At 45.1% G+C, this 19,307-nt stretch overlaps 1 protein-coding gene across 5 annotated transcripts in view; it reads right to left on the reverse strand.

The window, feature by feature from the left end:
• Positions 1-19,307, reverse strand: part of zswim8 (zinc finger, SWIM-type containing 8) — a 183,656-nt gene that overhangs the window by 90,896 nt on the left and 73,453 nt on the right. For all 5 annotated transcript variants that reach the window (XM_059946761.1, XM_059946760.1, XM_059946759.1 and 2 more), the window contains exons 6-10: positions 18,443-18,550; positions 18,092-18,173; positions 6,496-6,616; positions 2,910-3,111; positions 663-838 (exon numbers count right to left, since the gene is read on the reverse strand). In XM_059946761.1, the coding sequence (XP_059802744.1) occupies positions 663-838; positions 2,910-3,111; positions 6,496-6,616; positions 18,092-18,173; positions 18,443-18,550 (689 nt within the window). The remainder of the gene's footprint in view (positions 1-662; positions 839-2,909; positions 3,112-6,495; positions 6,617-18,091; positions 18,174-18,442; positions 18,551-19,307) is intronic.

Raw genomic sequence — 19,307 nt, forward strand, 5'->3', positions numbered from 1 at the left:
TGTGGAAGTTTTAGAGAGGGTGCAAAGGAGATTTAGCAGGATGCTGCCAGAATTATAGAAAATGTCTTATGAGAAGAGGTTGAGCAAGCTCAGGCTATTCTCATTGGAATGAAGGATAAGAGGCGACTTGACAGGGGTGTACGAGAGACACAGATGAAATGCACAGCCAGCACCCTAAGGTGACTAGGAAAGAATAGGGTCAGAGGTAGAACTTTTATACACAGCGAATGGAATATGCTACCGGTGGTGATGATAGAGGCAGATAAATCAGGGATATTTAAGAGACTCTTAGACAGGCACATGGATGAGAGAAAAATGGAGAGCTATGGGGGAAAGGAAGTGTTAGATTGCTCTTAGAATATGTTAAAAGGTTGTGGACCGAAGGGCCTTGACTATGATATAACGTTCTACATTCGTTGTGGTTCTCAGTGAGGTTTCTTGGAATCTGTTTCCACAACCCTACAAAGCAGTACAACGAAAACCTAAATTTTCCTCACCTCTGCGGGTGGTGGATCAGTGTAAATTCCGCATAATTTTATACAGATTGGTCATGTAACTAAATGAAAGGCATAAAATATCAGCCTTTATCTCCCAATCCAGAACTTTCACACTGGGTTCTCCTCTCCCTTCACTCAGCCTCCTGGGAGTAAGAAAATGCTTACCTCTGGGGGCTCATGGTGGGATCCAGGACAGCTAGCCTCCATAAGACCACCATCTCGTCGCACATGCTGGCACAGGCGTGAGCCGCCACCTCAGTCTGGCCGTTACTGCGGCCCGTGTGGCCGCTGGCACTGCTATGCGAGGCAGACGTTCGGACGCTGTACCACCAGCCAATGATCTGAGGGGGAAAGAGAGCGAAGCATCAACCGACTGGGTAGAGAGAGCAGACGAGACCTGACCACTGAGCTGAGAGGGTGCATGGGGAAACATGTCTTCCACCAGCAATTCATTACAGCCACAGGGCAAAGATGGTTTAGACCCGAGGTTCCCAACCTGGGGTCCAAAGACCCCTTGCTCAATGGCATAATAAAGGCTGGGAACCTCTGGTTTACAGCAAAAGATGGTAAGAAGTAGGAACAGCATTCGGCCATTCGGACAAGGGTCTATTCCACCGTTCAATCACGACTGATGAAACGTCTCGGTCGAATCGTCGACTATTCATTTCTTTCCACTTGACCTGCTGAGTTCCTCCAGCATTTTCAGTTCCACTGAGTTCCTCCAGCTGCTTCTGCAGAGTCTCTTGTGTTTATTTAATCCTGGATAATTATTTTGTTCTTAACTGCATTCCCCACCTTCTTCCTGTAACCTTCCTTCCCTCCCTCACTAATTTGTTAATCTGTATCGTAAAAACTTGTCCTCCACTGTCCTCTGTAGCAACAAATTGAACAGATTCACTACCCTCTGGGAATTCCTAGGCTCTCCCACACCCAAGGCTTCCTCTCCACACCCACTCTGAGAAAGCAACAAGAAATCATCGATCCATTGGGCAGAGAGCACAGCAAAACCTTGCAATTAAACTGACAGGCAGGATCAGGAAACACATCTTACACTAACCCTCCTTTAGAACTTCTGCTGTCACGGTGGCAGCAGCAAACAGATTCAGATCTAACATGTGGACATCGAAACACACAGTGAAATGCTACATTTGCATTAACAACTAACGTAACCGGGGGCGGGGGGGGCAGCTTGCAAGTATCAGCACACATTCCAGAACCAGCACTGAATGCCCTCTATGTTTAGCAGAACAACACAAGCACCAACAACAGAATAACAACAACATAACAACAACAGCTAAGTCCCTTTTCCTTCCACCCACCCACCAACACAGACAGTCCTCTGACCCCAGGACAAACTGTCTCTGGGCCTCCAGCGGGCTCGTGACCCACAGACATTGGACTCCCATAGGGGACTGCTGGAAATCCTCCAAGACCAGCCCAGTGAAAATAAAATCCACAGATGCTGGAAACCAGGTCTCCTTCTTCAGATCTACTAGACGTTACTGATCCCATGATGGAAACTAGGTCTCCTTCCACCATAATGGAAACCAGATCTCCTCCTTCAGATCAATCAGATGTTTCTGATCCCATAATGTAAACCAGTTCACCGTCAGATCTACCAGACGTTGCTGATCCCATGATGGAGTCACTTAACATGCAGCCAAATGTACAAGCAAAAAATAAGCCGCACTTTGCACAGCAGCATCAGAGTATTAAAAATGAGGACTGAAGCTGGGTTGTTAGAACTGGGCAAAAGCAGGGCTAACCACTGTGCTACAACACACACGTGCAAACGCGGGGGAGCACATAGACAGGATGTTGGCTATAGTGGGGGAGTCTAGGACCAGAGGGCACAGCCTTAGAAAAGAAAGGCATCCCTTTAGAACAGAGTTGAGGAGGAATTTCCTTAGCCAGAAGGTGGAGAATCATCAGCAGAAGGCCAAGTCATTGGGTACATGTAAAGAAGAGAATGATAGGGTGCCAAAGGTTAAGAGAAGGCAGGAGATGGGGTTGAGAGGGATAACAAACCTGCCATGACAGATTGGCAGAGAAAACTTGATGGGTCAAATGGCCTAATTCTACTCCTATGCCTCCAAGTGAGGCCTCACCAGTGCTTTATAAAGCCTCAACATTACATCTTGCTTTTATATTCTCATCATTAAAACTCTCCGCTTTCTATCCAGCCACAACATTCACCATTTGCTCTCTCGTCTTCCTTTACATTTCAGTTTGTTCTAATCTTGCTTTCAGTTCTAATCAGCCTGAAGCATTACCTCTGTTTCTCTCTCCACGGATGCTGCCTGACTTGACTGAGAATTTCTGGCTTTCTGTGGTGGCTGATGAATGAACACTCGTTCTGGATGTTGGCAAATGAGAGCAAAGTCAATGGTCTAAACTTCACCTGAGCCTCACCTGCTCATATGTCAAACATTGGTCGGTCAGGATCTCAAGTAGAGGTGCTGCATTACTGTCACGTCGTTTAAACATCTCACGGACAATGGAGAGAAGGTTCCAGATGCCTTCCGGCTCTCTTCCACGAAGAGGTCGCAGAAGACAAGCCCACTCAGCCGCAGCTGGCGGCTCCGTCGAAGACAGATATAAAGAGTTAACATCACTGCAATGAAAGAAACAATATGGATTAGAGACTCCTGAAAGCAAGACCTGACCTTCTCTTGCAAACTTCTGCAGATCAAGTGGGAGAGTATTCCGATTGGTTGCATCTCTCTTTGGTACAGAGGTCCAATGACAGGATGGCCAGAGGCTGCGGAGGGCTGTAGATTCAGCCAGCTCCATCACAGGCACAACCCTCCCCACCACCCATCTTCAAAGGGGCAGCGTGGTAGTAGAGCAGTTAGTGTAACACCATCACAGCATTAGCGACACAGGTTCAATTCCTGCCACTGTCTGTAAGGAGTTTGTGCTGACTGCATGGGTTTCCTCCGGGTGTTCCAGTTTCTCACACATTCCAAGTTCATACAGGCTCGTAGGTCAAGTGGTAGCATGAATGTAAAAGGACAGCAGGGGCTCAATGGACCAGAAGGACACGTGACCGTGCTGTAGCTCTAAATAAAAGAGGTGGCACCTCCAGAAAGTGGCAACCAATACCAAGGACATTCTCCGCACAGTACATGCTCTTTTCTCATTACTACCACATAGGTTGTTTGCCCATCTTGTTATGGTGCATTGACTCTATTGTGTTTGTATATAATATAGACACACATACACTTTGGCCCATGGCCTCCTCTTGTGCCAAGGTGAGACCACCCTCAGAATGCAGGAGCAACACCTTATATTCCGCCTGGGTAGCCTCTAACCTGATGGCATGAATATTGACTTCTCCTTCCTGTAAAATAAAAATCCCCCCTCCTCCACTCTTCTTCTATTCCCCACTCTAGCCTCTTGTCTCTTCTCACCTCCCCCCCCCCCCCCCCGATTTCCCCCCTCATTCCCTTTCTCCCATGATCCACTCTCCTCTGTTTACTTGGAACTTTAATATACTCAGCAGGAGGAACACTGATGCAATACAAAGTAATTCAACAACTTTTGGTGTTTTTCACAAAGTCCTAAAGCATGGTAGCTGTGGGATCGATCTCAACATTCAAGAGAAGCTTGGACAAGTACATGGATGGGTGGGGTACAGAGGGTGCAGGTCAATGGGGTCAGGCAGAATAACAGTTTGTTGCAGAACTAGATGGGCATAAGGGCCTGTACCTGTGCTGTAGTGTTGTATGATTGGGTCCTTTTTATTGAGTTTCAGGACTTACATGACGATCTGATCACATTTTAGGTCATATTTAAGCAGAAACAAAGAAAATTCTACAGGATTCATAAACTTTCTAGCACCACTGTATATGGCGAATAAAGTTGAAACCTGATCCTTGAAAAGACTACCTCCAACAACTGTAGTGTTCACAGTAATCTATCTGAGTTACACAGGACTTTGTATTAGTTTTGGTCCATGTACACAGTGCAAAGCTTGTCTTGCAAACTGTTGGACAAGAACCTGTTACTGTGCTATCTCCAGAAAGTGGCATCCAATACTAAGGACCCTCAGCACATAGCATCACTCACATCTACAGTGAAGAAATGCTTTTGGCTGGTTATGGATAGATTCAACTCCTGCCTCAGCAAAGACCTGGACCCAATGAAATTTGCTTATCACCTGAATTGGTCTACAACAGAGGTAATCTCATTGGCTCTCCATGCAGCCTTTGATCACCCGGACAATACAAATATTTATGTCAGGATGCTGTTTATTGACAACAGCTCAGCCTTTAATACAATCATTCCTACAATTCTGATTGAAAAGCTCCAAAACCTGGGCCTCTATACCTCCCTCTGCAACCGGTGACTTCCTCACTGGAAGACCACATCTGTGCTGACTGAAAACAACACCTCCACCTTGCTGAATTGAAAATCAACACTGGCACACCTCAAGGATGCTTAGCACACTGCTCTACTCTCTCTACACCCATGACTCTGTGGCTAGGCGCAGCTCAAATGCCACCTATAAATTTTCTGACAATATACCCATTGCTGGCAGAATCTCAGACAGTGAAGAGAGGGTGCACAGGAACGAGATATACTAGCTACTGGAGTGGTGTCCGAGCAACAACCTTACACTCAACATCAGTAAGATCCAAGAACCGATTGTGGACTTCAGAAAGGGTAGGGCAAGGGAACACACACCTCCCCCCATAGAGGGATCGGAAGTGAAAAGAGTGAGCAATTTCAAGTTCCTGCATGTCAATATCTTTGAGGATCTATCCTGTACCTGGCGTGTTGATGCAGCTATATTTCATTAGGAGTTTGAGAAGATTTGATAATGTCACCAAAAACACTCACAAGTTTCTACAGATGTACCGTGGAGAGCCTTCTAACTGGCTGCATCACCGTCTGGTATGGGGTGGAAGGGGGAAGGGCTACTGAACAGCATCATGGTAAGCAGCAAAGGGTTGTAAACTTAGTCAGCTCCATCATGGGCACTAGCCTCCGTAATATCCAAGACATCTTCAAGGAGTGATGCCTCAAAAAGACAGCATCCATTATTCAGGACCCCCATCACGCAGGACATGCACTCTTCTCATTGCTACCACCAGGAGGTACAGAAGTTCAACGATTCATGAACAGCTTCTTCCCCTCTGCCTTCCAATTTTTGGATGGACATTGAACCCATGAACACTACCACACAACTTTATTTCTATCTTTTGCACTACTTAACTATTTAAAATATATCTACTGTAATTCAGTTTTTTCTCCATTATTATATACTACACTGTACTGCTGCCAGAAATCTCACGGCATATGCCAGTGATATTAAATCTGATCCGATTCACACAGATCAAATCATTACACTGTGCTTTGAGCTAGCATGAGGTAAAACAATAACAATGCAGAATAAAGTGTAAAAACCACAACAAGTGCAGTACAGGTAAATCATAGGGTGCAAGATCATAACAAGGTAGATTGTGAGGCCAAACATCCAACAGTACCAAACAGAAACTGTCCTTGAGCCTGGTGGTACGTGCTTTCAGGTTTTTGTACCTTCTCCCAGTGGTGGAGGGGAGAAGAGAGTTGTCCAGGGTGGGGGTTCTTTGACTATGCAGACTGCTTTAGCAAGGCAATATGAAGTGTACACAGAATCCATGGAAAGGAGGCTGTTATACTGGACATCCATGCAGTGCTGTGTCCACAAGTCTCCGCAGTTTCCAATGGTCACAGGCAGAAGAGTTACCAAGAGTTATGCCTCCGGACAGAATACTTTCTGTGGTGGATCGATAAAAATTGGCAAGAGTCGACAGGACACGGCTAATTTCTTTAGCTCCAGAGGAGCAAGGGGGTTGGGTGAGCTTTCTTGTCCCTGGCGTCAATGTGCTGGTACCAGTACAAGAGGCTCAAGTAATAATCTCCTGACTCAAAGGCCAAATGGCCACAGCTGATGGTCTACTCCCAATGGTGACATTCAGGAAAGCCAAGGAATAATTAAAAAAAAAGTTACCTGAACACAACAGGAGACGGCCCACAGAACTTATGGAGCGTTTTCTTGATGTTGTCACTGAGGGTAGATTCATCAAGATACCAGGTGCTCTGGTCTGAAGCAGATGGCCCGGCAGTGGGATCTGTCAATAGCAATGAGGTATTTTTCAAATGAGTTCAACATTTCCTGCAGAGAACGGCTGGCAAGAGTTAGACTTTTTTTTCCCTTCACTGGCTTATTGCGCTCCACAAAGAATCACCAATCTTCAGGCACAGCAGAATACCTCCAGTCTCAAAATCAACCATACAAAAGCACCTGGGTACCAAACCATGAACAACCTGACCCTCTAAAGAAACAGCTAAATGAAAGCAAATGGGACTTGCTTAGTGGGCACCATGGTCTGCATGGATAAGATGGGCTGAAGGGCCTGCTTTCACGCTGTCAGCATATCCTTCTGCTTTCTTACCGCTTGTGTGCTATTTAGCTACTTTAGCCAAGGTAGAACCTCCAAGAGGACCACAACCTTGTCGAGGGTTTGGAGGGTTCAACGCTCCAGTGACCTGGACAGCCATGTTGGCTGGAGTCAGAAATTTATGCTTTGGCTCTTTGTAGGGTCACCCATGTCAAATAGGCCAAAGGGCAGAGGCCAGACTAAAAGCGGTTCACCGATCCTCCAGGTTCAGGGTTCAGCTCAGAGCTAACCACCCTGACTGGTCAAAAAACAATTGTTGCTGAAACACAATGAAGAATCCTTCTGTACAGACGGAGATAGAGGACCCTCACTGCTTCCCCAAACAGCAGCGGTATAAATGGGCAGTAAGTAAGAGAAGTAGAGGGGCACATAGGAAAGGCAGATTAAAGGAAAACCACAAAGTGCTCTACACATACAGGAAGAACAGAAGGATAACTACAGTAAAGGTAGGACCACACAAGGATTAAGGGGGAATACATACTAAATGCTGGAGGAACTCAGCAGGCCAGGCAGCATCTATGGAAAAAAAGTACAGTTGACATTTCAAACTGAAACTCTTCAGGACAGGTTTCAGCCCGAAACCTCAGCTGTACTTTTTCTCCAGCATTTTGAGAGCGTTATTCAGATTTCCAGCATCTGCAGATTTTCTCTTGTTTCTGATTAAGAAGGAACATGTGCCTGGACTTGGAGGAGGTAAAGAAGGTCCTCAATAAATAGCTTCAGTGTTCGCCAGTGAGAGGGACTTTTATGAATGTGAGGTCTCTGTAGAACAGAGTACGGTGTTGGAGCACATTGTGGTTAAAAAGAGGAGTGTTGGAACTTCTGAAAAATGTAAGTTTGGATAAGACCTGGAGCCGGGTGAAATATACCCCAGGTTACTATGGGAAGCAAAGGAAGAGTTTGCTGGGGCACTGATGACAATCTCTGCAACCTCACTGGCCACAGGAATATTACCAGAGGATTGGAGAATGGCAATTGTTGTTTCGTTGTTCAAGAGTAGGGATAACACTGGGAATTATAGACCAGTGAGTCTTACTACAGTGGTGGGCAAACTATTGGAGAGGATTCTCAGAGACAGGATTTACGATCATTTTGAGACACAGTCTGCATGGCTTTGCGAGGGGCAAGTCATGTCTCACAAACCAGACTGAATTCTTTGAAGATGTGACAAAGCACATTGTGGAAGGTAGAGCAGTGGATATGGTGTACATGGATTTTAGTAAGGCATTTGATAAGCTTCCCCACAGTATGCTTATTCAGAAAGTCAGGAGGCATGGATTCCAGAAACTAGGCTGTATGTATTTGGAATTTACATACCCGCAGAGGGTAAGAGTAGATGGGAGATTATTCTGCCTGGAGATCGGTGATGAGTGGTGTTCAGCAGAGATCTGTTCTGGGATCCCTAATCTTGGTGATTTTCATAAGTGACATGTATGAGGAAATGGATGGGTGGGTGAGTGAGTTCACAGATAACACACAAATTAGTGGTATTGTGGCTAGTGTAGAAGATTGTTGCAGCTAGCAACAGGATACAAAGCTGAGCTGAGAAGTGGCAGATGGAGATCAATCCCAAAATGTCTGAGGTGGTACCATTTGGATTATTGAATTTGAAGCCACAGGTCAGGGTTAGTGGCAAGATTCTTAATGGTGTGGGGGAGCAGAGAAAATCCAAGATGGTGTTGATGAGATACAGCAACATTTAGCCATCAGCTAACCAAACTATAAGCTATTCTATTAAATTATATTTTTTATGGACAACAATCTTTGAAATCTGCAACCCATAATTTCTCATTGGTAGTTGTGCTTTTGAATTGACTGAACAATCTAGCATTTTTGTGGTATCCTGTAAGTTTTGGTGAAATGGACTCTCGAAAATGCAGGTACAGCTGTGGAGACCTTTGCTCGAATGGACTTTGGGCTGGAATGAAACGATGGGACCCAGGCTCAAAAGCAAAAAAAATAAACTGATGTTTAGACAATTGGAGTACCAAGCCAGATTAAAAAGATCAGGGCCGAGGGTGAAAAATGAGCAGGTGTTCAGCTCACTAATCCAAGAGGCTTTACTCCCCTCAGCGCTGACCTGACTCTGCAGCTGTGGCCTGCTGCAGTGCTGAACTGGCTGCTTAGCTGTGCGCTCACTTTTGGGGACTCTACGGTTCATGTTCTGTGTATAATTTGCTTAATTTTTTATTGTTTGCACAAATATTTTTTTTCCCTCACCACAGATGTTTGACAATCTTTGCTGTGTGAGGCTTTTCATGGATTCCTTTGTTTTGTGGCTACCTGCAAGAAGATGAATCTCAAGGTTGTATATGACATACTTTCTTTGATAATAAATGTACTTTGAATTTTGATCTCTGCGTGCAAGTCCGTAGATGCCTCAGTATTGAGAGGGTCATTAAGGAGGCATATAGTGTGTTGGTTTCATGAGTCTGGTGATTGAGTTCAAGAGCATTAGTGAGGTAATGTTACGGCTCTTTAAAACTCTAGTTAGATCACACTTGGAATATGATGTTTAGTTCTGGTCACCTCATTACAGAAAGGATGTGGAAGCTTTAGAGAGGATGCAGAGGAGATTTACCAGGATACTGCAAGGATTAGAGAGAATGTTTTGTGATCTCAGCCCAAAGCCCATGAAGTACTTTTGAAGTAAATCAGAATATGTTGAGAGAGTGTCTAGCAGGACAGGATAGAAACGTACATAGTGTTGCATGTCAATAACCTTTATTGGAATATCTGAAGAAATGTTAATGATCTGGATTGCAAATTTGACCAAGTATTTCCAGTACTTTCTGCATTAGATTTATGGCATTTACAGTTTTTTGAAAGACTGTGTAGCATACAAAATGTAACAACCACCAGTTTTCTACAAACTTCCCTGTTCTCCAAAATGCCACTTGGGATCTCGTACATCCATCTGATTGGCCACAGTTTAATGAGACGTGCCAGTCTGGCTGTCCACAGCAGTTCCAGCAAGATTATTTATATCAACTCAGAAAGCTCAAACTTCCAAATAAGACATCTGTGCCAAGCCCACCCCAAACTGTGCTGCAGTGTTAACTTCCTCACGGTGCCCATGGCAGAGTGCCAACTCTCTGCAGTTACACAGAGAACCTGGATGCTTTGCCAACAGCCACTTACCCTTGATGTGGGATGGGTAACCCAACATAGTTCAAAGTACCACACTAACAGACAGACACATTTCACATCACTTGCATTTTGTTCCAAGTCTGTTCTTTCTTGTAAAAATTGCGTACAATTTTGTTTCATTTTTGGTTTCCTTATGAATGTTGCTCATCTGATGCCATGTGCCTGTGGTGCTGCTGCAAGCTCACTCACTGGCCACTCTATTAACGACACCTGCTCATTCATGCAGTTACCTAATCAGCCAATCAAGTGGCAGGAATGTCATTGAAGTGAATTGACTTTACTTCTTACATCCTACACATACATGAGTAAAAATCTTTACATTACGTCTCCGTCTAAATGTGCAAGCATAGCAATAGAACAGTTAATGTAACATACAAAAACACTCAAATCAGCGTGAGTTAATCAGTCTGATGGCCTGGTGGAAGAAGCTGTCCCAGAGCCTGTTGGTCCTGGCTTTTACGCTGCCGTACTGTTTCCCAGATGGTAGCAGCGGGAATAGATTGTGGTTGGGGTGACTCGGGTCCCCAATGATCCTTTGGATGCTTTTTCACACCTGTCTTTGTAAATGTCCTGAATCATGGGAAGTTCACAACTGCAAATGCACTGGCACCACTCTCTGCAGAGTCCTGGCATTGAGGGAGGTACACTTCCCATACCAGGCAGTGATGCAGCCAGTCAGGATGCTCTCAATTGTGCCCCTATAGAAAGTTGACTCAAGTCCCCAATGATCCTTCGGGCCTTTTTACACACCTGTCTTTGTAAATGTCCTGGATCATGGGAAGTTCACAACTACAGATGTGTTCGGCTATCTGCACTACTCTCCGCAGAGTCCTGCAATTGAGGGAGGTACAGTTCCCATACCAGGCAGTGATGCAGCCAGTCAGGACGCTTTCAATTGTCCCCCTGTAGAAACACAGAAAACCTACAGCACAATACAGGCCGTTCGGCCTACAATGCTGTGCCAAACATATCCTTACCTTAAAATTCCCTGGGCTTACCCATAGCCCTGTTTTTCTGAGCTCCATATACCTGTCCAGCAGTCTCTTAAAAGACCCTATTGTATCCGCCTCCATCACTGTCGCCAGCAGCAAATTCCACGCACTCACCACTCTCTGAGTAAAAAACTTACCCCTGACATCTCCTCTGTACCTACTTCCAAGCCCTTAAAACTCTGCCCTCTCATGCTAGCCATCTCAGCCCTGGGAAAAACCTCTGCCTATCCACACGATCAATGCCTCTCATCATCTTGTACACCTCTATCAGGTCACCTCTCATCCTCCGTCACTCCAAGGAGAAAAGGCCAAGTTCACTCAACTTACTCTCATAAGGCTAGCTCCCCAATCTGATAACAAGGAGCAGATAGGGAAACAGATCTCGGAAAGGTGTAATAATAACAGAGTTGTCATAATGGGAGATTTTAATTTCCCAAATACCGATTGGCATTTGGGAAATGATTTAGATAGGGTGGAGTTTGTTAGGTGTGTTCAGGAAGGATTCTTGACACAATATGTAGATAAGCCTACAACAGGAGAGGCTGTACTTGATTTGGTATGGGGTAATGAACCTGGTCAGGTGTCAGGTCTCTCAGTTGGAGATCATTTGAGATATTGATCATAATTCTATCTCCTTTACAATAGCCTTGGAGAGAGATAGGAACAGACAAGTTAGAAAAGCGTTTAATTGGAGTAAGGGGAATTATGAGTCTATCAGGTAGGAAATTGAAAGCTCAAATTGGAAACGGATGTTCTCAGGGAAAAGTACAGAAGAAATGTGGCAAATATTCAGGAGATATTTGTGTACAGTTCGGTGTAGATACGTTCCAAAGAGACAGGGAAGTTATGATAGGGTACAGGAACCGTGGTGTACAAAGGCTGTAATAAATCTAGTCAAGAAGAAAAGCTTACCAAAAGGTTCAGAGAGCTAGGTAATGTTAGAGATCTGGAAGATTATAAGGCGACTAGGAAGGAGCTTAAGAAGGAAATTAGGAGACCCAGAAGGAGCCATGAGAAGGTCTTGGTGGGCAGAATTAAGGGAAACCCCAAGGCATTCTACAAGTATGTGAAAAGCAAGAGGATAAGACTTGAAAGAATAGGACCTATCAAGTGTGACAGTGGGAAAGCGTGTATGGAACTGGAGGAAATAGCAGAGGTACTTAATGAATACTTTACTTCAAGAATTCATTATGGAAAAGGATCTTAATGATTGTAGTGATGACTTACAGCAGACTAAAAAGCTTGAGCATGTAGATATTAAGGAAGAGGATGTGCTGGAGCTTTTGGAAAGCATCAAGTTGGATAAATCTCCGGGACCAGACAAAATGTACCCCAGGCTACTGTGAGAGGCGAGGGAGGAGATTGCTGAGCCTCTGGCAATGATCTTTGCTTCATCAATGGGGACGGGAGAGGTTCCCGAAGATTGGAGGGTTGCGGATGTCAAAGGGTTTTTCCCAGGGCTGAAATGGTTGCCACAGGTTTAAGGTGCTGGGGAGTAGGTACAGAGGAGATGTCAGGGGTAAGTTTTTTACTCAGAGAGTGGTGAGTGCGTGGAATGGGCTGCCGGCAATGGTGGTGGTGGTGGATACGATAGGTTCTTTAAAGAGGCTTTTAGATAGGTACATGGAGCTCAGTAAAATAGAGGGCTATAGGTAAGACTAGTAATTTCTAAGGCAGGGACATTTTCGGCATAACTTTGTGGGCCAAAGGGCCTGTATTGTGCTATAGGTTTTCTATGTTTCAATCCAGGCAACATCCTGGTAAATCTCCTCTGCACCCTTTCTATATAGGTTTCCACATCCTTCCTGTAGTGAGGCGACCTGAGCTGAGCACAGTACTCCATGTGGGGTCTACTGGTGCCAGATGGGGTGGTTTGAGTATCTCTGAATCTGCTAATTTCCTGGGATTTTCACACACAAAAACTCTAGAGTTTACAGAGAATGGTGCAAGAAACAAAAAAAATTCCTGCGAGAAGCAGTTCTGTGGGCAAAAACACCTTGTTAGTGAAAGAGGTCAGAGGAGAATGGCGAGACTGGTTCAAACTGACAGGAAGGCAACAGTAACTCAAATAACCACATGGTGTGCAGAAGAGCATCTCTGAATGTGCAACATGTCAAATCTTGAAGTGGATGGGCCACAGCTACAGAAGACCATGAACATACAGAAACACACTCAGTGGCCACTAGTAAGCCCCCTGTATCTAATAAAGTGCCCACTCAGTGTAATCGTCATTGCAACTGTAATTGTACATTTGATAATAAACTCCATTTGAGTTAATCAAAAAACACTTCACTGAATGTGAATCAATGACTTTCCTTTCCCACTTTATTAAACATTACTCTACTCTCAAGCAATGCATGCAAAGAACTGGAGGATCTCAGCAGGTCAGGCAGCATCTATGGAAATGAATAAACTGTCAATGTTTCAGGCTGAGACCCTTCATCAGGACTGGAAAAGAAGAGGGAAGATGCCAAAATAAAAAGGTGAAGGGAGGGGAAGGAAGACTAGCAAGAAGGTGATAGGTGAAGTCAGGTGGGTTGTAAAGTTAAAGGGCTGGAGAAGAAGGACTCTGACTGGAGTAGACAGTGGATCATGGCAGAAAGGGAAGGAGAATGGCACCAGCGGGACGTGATAGCTAGGTGAGGAGAAGAGACCAGGAAGGGGGAGGGAGGAAAAATTACTTGAAGTTGGAGAAATAGATGGTCATATCACCCAGTTGGAGGCTAACTAGAGAGAATATGAGGTGTTGCTCCTCCAACCTGAGAGTGGCCTCACTGTGGCATTGGAGGAGACCAAGGAACAACATGTTAGATGCAAATTGGGATTGGAATTAAATGGTTGGCCACCGAGAAATGCTTTTTGTGGAGCAAAGGTGCTCGACAAAGCCATTCTCAGCTTGCTGTTTATATTAAAAATGTGACATTCCCATCATTTCTCACTCTTGCATGATCTCATTCTTCAGCGGTTACCAAGGTTTCAGTCAGTAAACCCCAATCAATATTGGAAAGCTGTATTAGCTCAAATGCAGAAACAACAAACGAGTTACTGCAAGTAATTAGCGCTGGTCTCCTGGGGGTCTACCACTCATCAGTTGCGGACTTTGCCATATTAATTGCAAGAGCAGGCTTAATGAGCGTCTCCCTGTGGAATCTATGGCCCAAAGCATCAAGATGTAATTTCTACCACACTTACCAACCATCTAATGAAGTCACATTGCAAATCAAGTATTCTGTAAAATACATCAATCTTAGCCAAGTGACAATCTCTTTGAGCAAAGGAGGATGAAGGGAGTCTTGATAGAGATGATTATGATGATAGAGATCTATACGACAGAGATGCGTACGGCGACAGAGGTGCTTACAGTAATAGAGAGGCAAGGATCGAGTGGACAACCATAACACACGAGCAGAATTGGGCCATTTGGCTGTCGAGTCTACTCCATTTATTTCCCTCTCAGTCTCTGTGCCCTTTTCCCAGAGCGGCAATGGTTAGAATGAGGAGACATGCTGGGGGGTGATTGCAGGAAAGTAAAGAGGTAAGATTTTTGTAACACGGAGAGGTGCAGGTATGTGGAACACACTGCCAGGGGTGGTGTTTGAGGAAGATACACTAGGAACGTTTTTGAAACTCTTAGATAGCCACATGGATGAAAGGAAAATGGCGGCTATGTGGGAGGAAAGGGTTAGATTGATCTTAGATTAGGTTAAAAGTTTGACACAATATTGTGGGCTGAAGAACCTGTAATGTGCTGTAACGTCCCATGTAGTCAGAGCTATTATCTTTGTCCTTCTCCAGAAGCCTGGGGAAGTCCCTATTTACACTGTACACTTATTTTCAGGGTTATATATATTAATGACATTTTCTCAGTCCTAATGATGATGATGATGATGATGATGATGATGATATGTGAAGTTTCCTGTCAGTTAGGCTTGTGACTACACTGGGATTGATTTTATTCAACTACATCACGCTCTGGTATGGGAATTGGAGACATCCGACCACAAGACCCTGAAAAGGATTGCACGGGCTGCTGAGAGGATCACTGGGGTCTCTCTTCTGCCCATCTGAAATACTTATTGTGAGTACTGCATGCAGGTCCTGAGCATTGTCAATGACCCCTCCCATCCAGCCAACAAACCATCAGGCAGGATGTACCGTAGGACTGTCAGGATAGGAACCAGCCTCTTCCCCCAGGCTGAGAGACTACTGAACTCCCTGCCACCACCCAGGCCTCATCACGTGTGAAGCACCAAGCGTCACACTGTTTACTTTTCAACTTGTGTCTTAAATATACCTCATGCTAAAATATCAATCTTCGGAAATATATTTTATTATTTGTTAATTTACTTGTGGTAATATGACTATGTGTTGTGTGTGAGTTATATGTACCTTGGTCCAGAGAAACGTTGTTTTGTTTGGCAGTGTACGTGTATGGATGAATATCAATAAACTTGAACTTCTCCACACAGAAGCGGGTGGAATGATCCTCCAACTCAGTACTAATATCCTGCTTCAATGGCAGGCACGGTCTTTGTAATAAACACAAGAGATCCCACAGATGCAAGAAACTTAAAGCAACAATTCTGGAGGGACTCATCAGGCCAGGCAGCATCTACAAAGAGGAATAAACAGTCGATAGCTAAGGCTGAGTCGCTTCATCAGGACTGGAGAGGAAGGCAAAAGATGTCAGAATAAGATGGGCGGAGGGGAGGGAGTACAAACTAGATTGTAAACAAAAGGAAATCTGCAGATGCTGGAAATTCAAACAACAACACACACAAAATGCTGGTGGAACACAGCAGGCTAGGCAGCATCTATAGGGAGAAGCAATGTTGACGTTTCGGGCCGAGACCCTTCGTCAGGACTAACTGAAAGGAAAGATAGTAAGAGATTTGAAAGTAGTGGGGGGAGGGGGAAATGCGAAATGATAGGAGAAGACCGGAGAGGGTGGGATGAAGCTAAGAGCTGGAAAGGTGATTGGCAAAAGTGATACAGAGCTGGAGAAGGGAAAGGATCATGGGACGGGAGGCCTTGGATGAAAGAAAGGGAGTGGGTGGAGCACCAGAGGGAGATGGAGATCAGGCCATCAACTAAATATGTCAGGGATGGGGTAAGAAGGAGAGGAGGGGCATTAACGGAAGTTAGAGAAGCCTTTTTGCAAGAGACAGGGTGGGAAGAGGAATAGTACAGGTAGCTGTGAGAGTCTGTAGGTTTATGGTAGATATCAGTAGATAGGCCGTCTCCAGAGATGAAGACAGAAAGATCAAGAAAGGGGAGGGAGGTGTCGGAAATGGACCAGGTAAATTTGAGGGCAGGGTGAAAGTTGGAGGCAAAGTTAACGAAGTCGACAAGCTCAGCACGCATGCAAGAGGCAGCGCCAATGCAGTCATCGATGTAGCGAAGGAAAAGAGGGGATGGATACCAGTATAGCCTTGGAACATGGACTGTTCCACAAAGCCAACAAAAAGGCAGGCATAACTGGGACCCATACGGGTGCCCATGGCTACACCCTTGGTTTGGAGGAAGTGGGAGGAGCCAAAGGAAAATTATTGAGAGTAAGAACTAATTCCACTAGACGGAGGAGAGTGGTGGTAGAGGGGAATTGGTTAGGTCTGGAATCCAAAAGAAAAACCGAAGAGCTTCGAGACCATCTCGGTGGGGGATGGAGGTATACAGGGACTGGACGTCCATGGTGAAAATAAGACGGAGGGGGCCAGGGAACTTAAAATCATTGAAAAAATTCAAAGCATGAGAAGTGTCAAGGTATGCAGAAATGAGTTCGGTGGGGCAGGAGCAAGCTGACACAGTAGGTCTACCTGGACAGGCAGGTTTGTGGATCTTGGGTAGGAGGTAGAAACGGGAAGTGCGGGGTGTGGGAACTATGAGGTTTGTGGCAGTGGATGGGAGATCCCCAGAGCTGATAAGGTTGGTGATGGTATTGGAGACAATGGCCTGGTGCTCCTTAGTGGGATCATGATCAAGGGGTAAATAAGAGGTGTTATCAGAGAGTTGTCGCTGTGCCTCGGCCAGGTAGAGGTCAGTACGCAAGACAACAACAGCTCCCCCCTTATCAGCAGGTTTTATAGTGAGGTTGGGATTGGTGCGGAGGGAGCGGAGAGCAGAGCGTTCAAAAGGAGTGAGGTTGGAATTGGAACAGGGTGTCGTGAAGTCAAGACGGTTGATGTCTTGTCGGCAATTAGCAATAAAGAGATCCAGAGCAGGCAGAAGACCAGAGCATGAAGAGGAGGAGGGTTGAAGACGGGAGAAGGGGTCATCGGTGGGGGTAGGAGAGTCCTTGTCCAAGAAGTAAGCTCGGAGACGGAGCCGGCGGAAGAAGAGTTCAGCGTCATGGCGTATGCAGTTAGTCCTGACGAAGGGTCTCAGCCTGAAACGTTGACATTGCTTCTCCCTATAGATGCTGCCTAGCCTGCTGTGTTCTACAAGCTAGACTGTGATAGGTGAAGCCAGGTGGGTGGGGGGGGGGGGGTAGAGATGAAGTAAGAAGCTGGGAGGTGATGGGTGGAAAAGGTAAAGGACTGGAGAAGAACGAATTTGACAGGAGAGGGGTTGGCCATGGAAGGAAGGGAAGAAGGAGAGACACTAGGGGATGGTGATAGGCAGGTGTGGAGAAGAGGTAAATGGGAAAAGCGCAAAATTGAAAAAGAGGGATGGGAGAGGGAGAAAATTCTTTGTAATAATTTGGCTTCCCTTGTCTAAAAAGATATTTTTTAATTGAGACTTGTATGAACCCCAACGTAAAGCATTGACCACTTCTATCCGATGGACTGTCACAATGCACAGCTGCCAAACATCAGCTAGCGTATTCACATATTTCCACATCCCAGAACTGCCACCAGATCAATGTCACCCCTTTTACACACACATCACTGTCATTACTGAGTCAATTACATATCCCTGCGTTGATGGAGGAAGAACTGGCAAGTTACAGACTGCAAGTGAAAAGGCATCAGCCTATAAAAAGACTACACCAGACGTGGGTTACCTGGAGCCCCGCAGACTGTGTTAATTGCTGTCGACTGAGATGAAAGCAACTCATCGAGGAGCCTCTGTGCAGTGGGGAGAATCTACCGAGAGAAAGGAGGATGAGAGACAGATAAATACACAGGGAACAACAAAGAGAGGTCTCAATTGCTATGCCACAACATATCACTGATGTGCAGTATGTAAAAGGCAATTTATTTTGCATCCAAAACATTTGAAGCAATTCAGTCCATGTTGGGCTTGATGCCCAGTTACTCAGTTTAGATTTAATTCTGAAAATGATTGCAAAAACATTGTGAGAGCTTATGTCCAATTTATTAATATTCAGAGGCTGTAGCCAGATGCTGCTTACCTGCTGAGGTAATTCACTGATCAAATATTGAGCAAATTTTTGAAGCTGGTCCCTCTGTAACCGGGACAGCGATTCAGACACTGGTGCTCGCAGGCAAACTGCAGATGCCTACAAAACAATTAAGAAATAATAAGTTTATTCAGGTGCTGAAAAGATGAATTGAGAATATTCTGCAATGGATCAGGCAGAACTGTAACAAATCCTGAAAGATATCAAGACTGCACTTGAAATATTGTGTACAGTTCTGATCACCTGGGTAAATGAAGAACGTTACTAAATTGAAAAGGGTGCAGAAAAGATTCATGATGATAGTATCTGGGACTGGAGGGCTTGAGATATAAGATACAGAACATAGAAGTCTCAGCACAGTACAGGCCATTCAGCCCACAATGCTGCACTGACCTTTTAACCTACTCCAAGATCAATCTAACAAATTTCTCAAATTTTCTTTCATTTGTGTACCTACTTATGAGTCTCCTAAGTGTCCCTCCTGTACATGCCCCTACCATCAGCCTCACGCACCCACCACTCTCTGTGTAAAACACCTACCTCTGACATCCCCCTATACTTTCTTCCAATCACCTTAAAAATATGCCCTCTCCTATTAGCCATTGCCTCCCTGGGATAAATGTTCTGGCTGTCCGCTCTATCTATGCTGCTCAGAATCTTGTACACCTCTGACAAGTTACCTCTCCTTCTCCCCAAAGAGAAAAGTCCTAGCTCATTCAGTGTACCGGCATAAGACGCGCTTCTAATCCAGGTAAATCTCCTCTGCACCCTCTCTAAAGTTTCCACAATGGAGGGGCCAGAACTGAACACAATATTCCAAGTGTGGTCTAACCACGGTTTCATAGAGCTGCAAGAT

This window comes from Hypanus sabinus, chromosome 21 (assembly GCF_030144855.1).
Source record: "Hypanus sabinus isolate sHypSab1 chromosome 21, sHypSab1.hap1, whole genome shotgun sequence".
NCBI classification, from domain to species: Eukaryota; Metazoa; Chordata; class Chondrichthyes; order Myliobatiformes; family Dasyatidae; genus Hypanus; species Hypanus sabinus.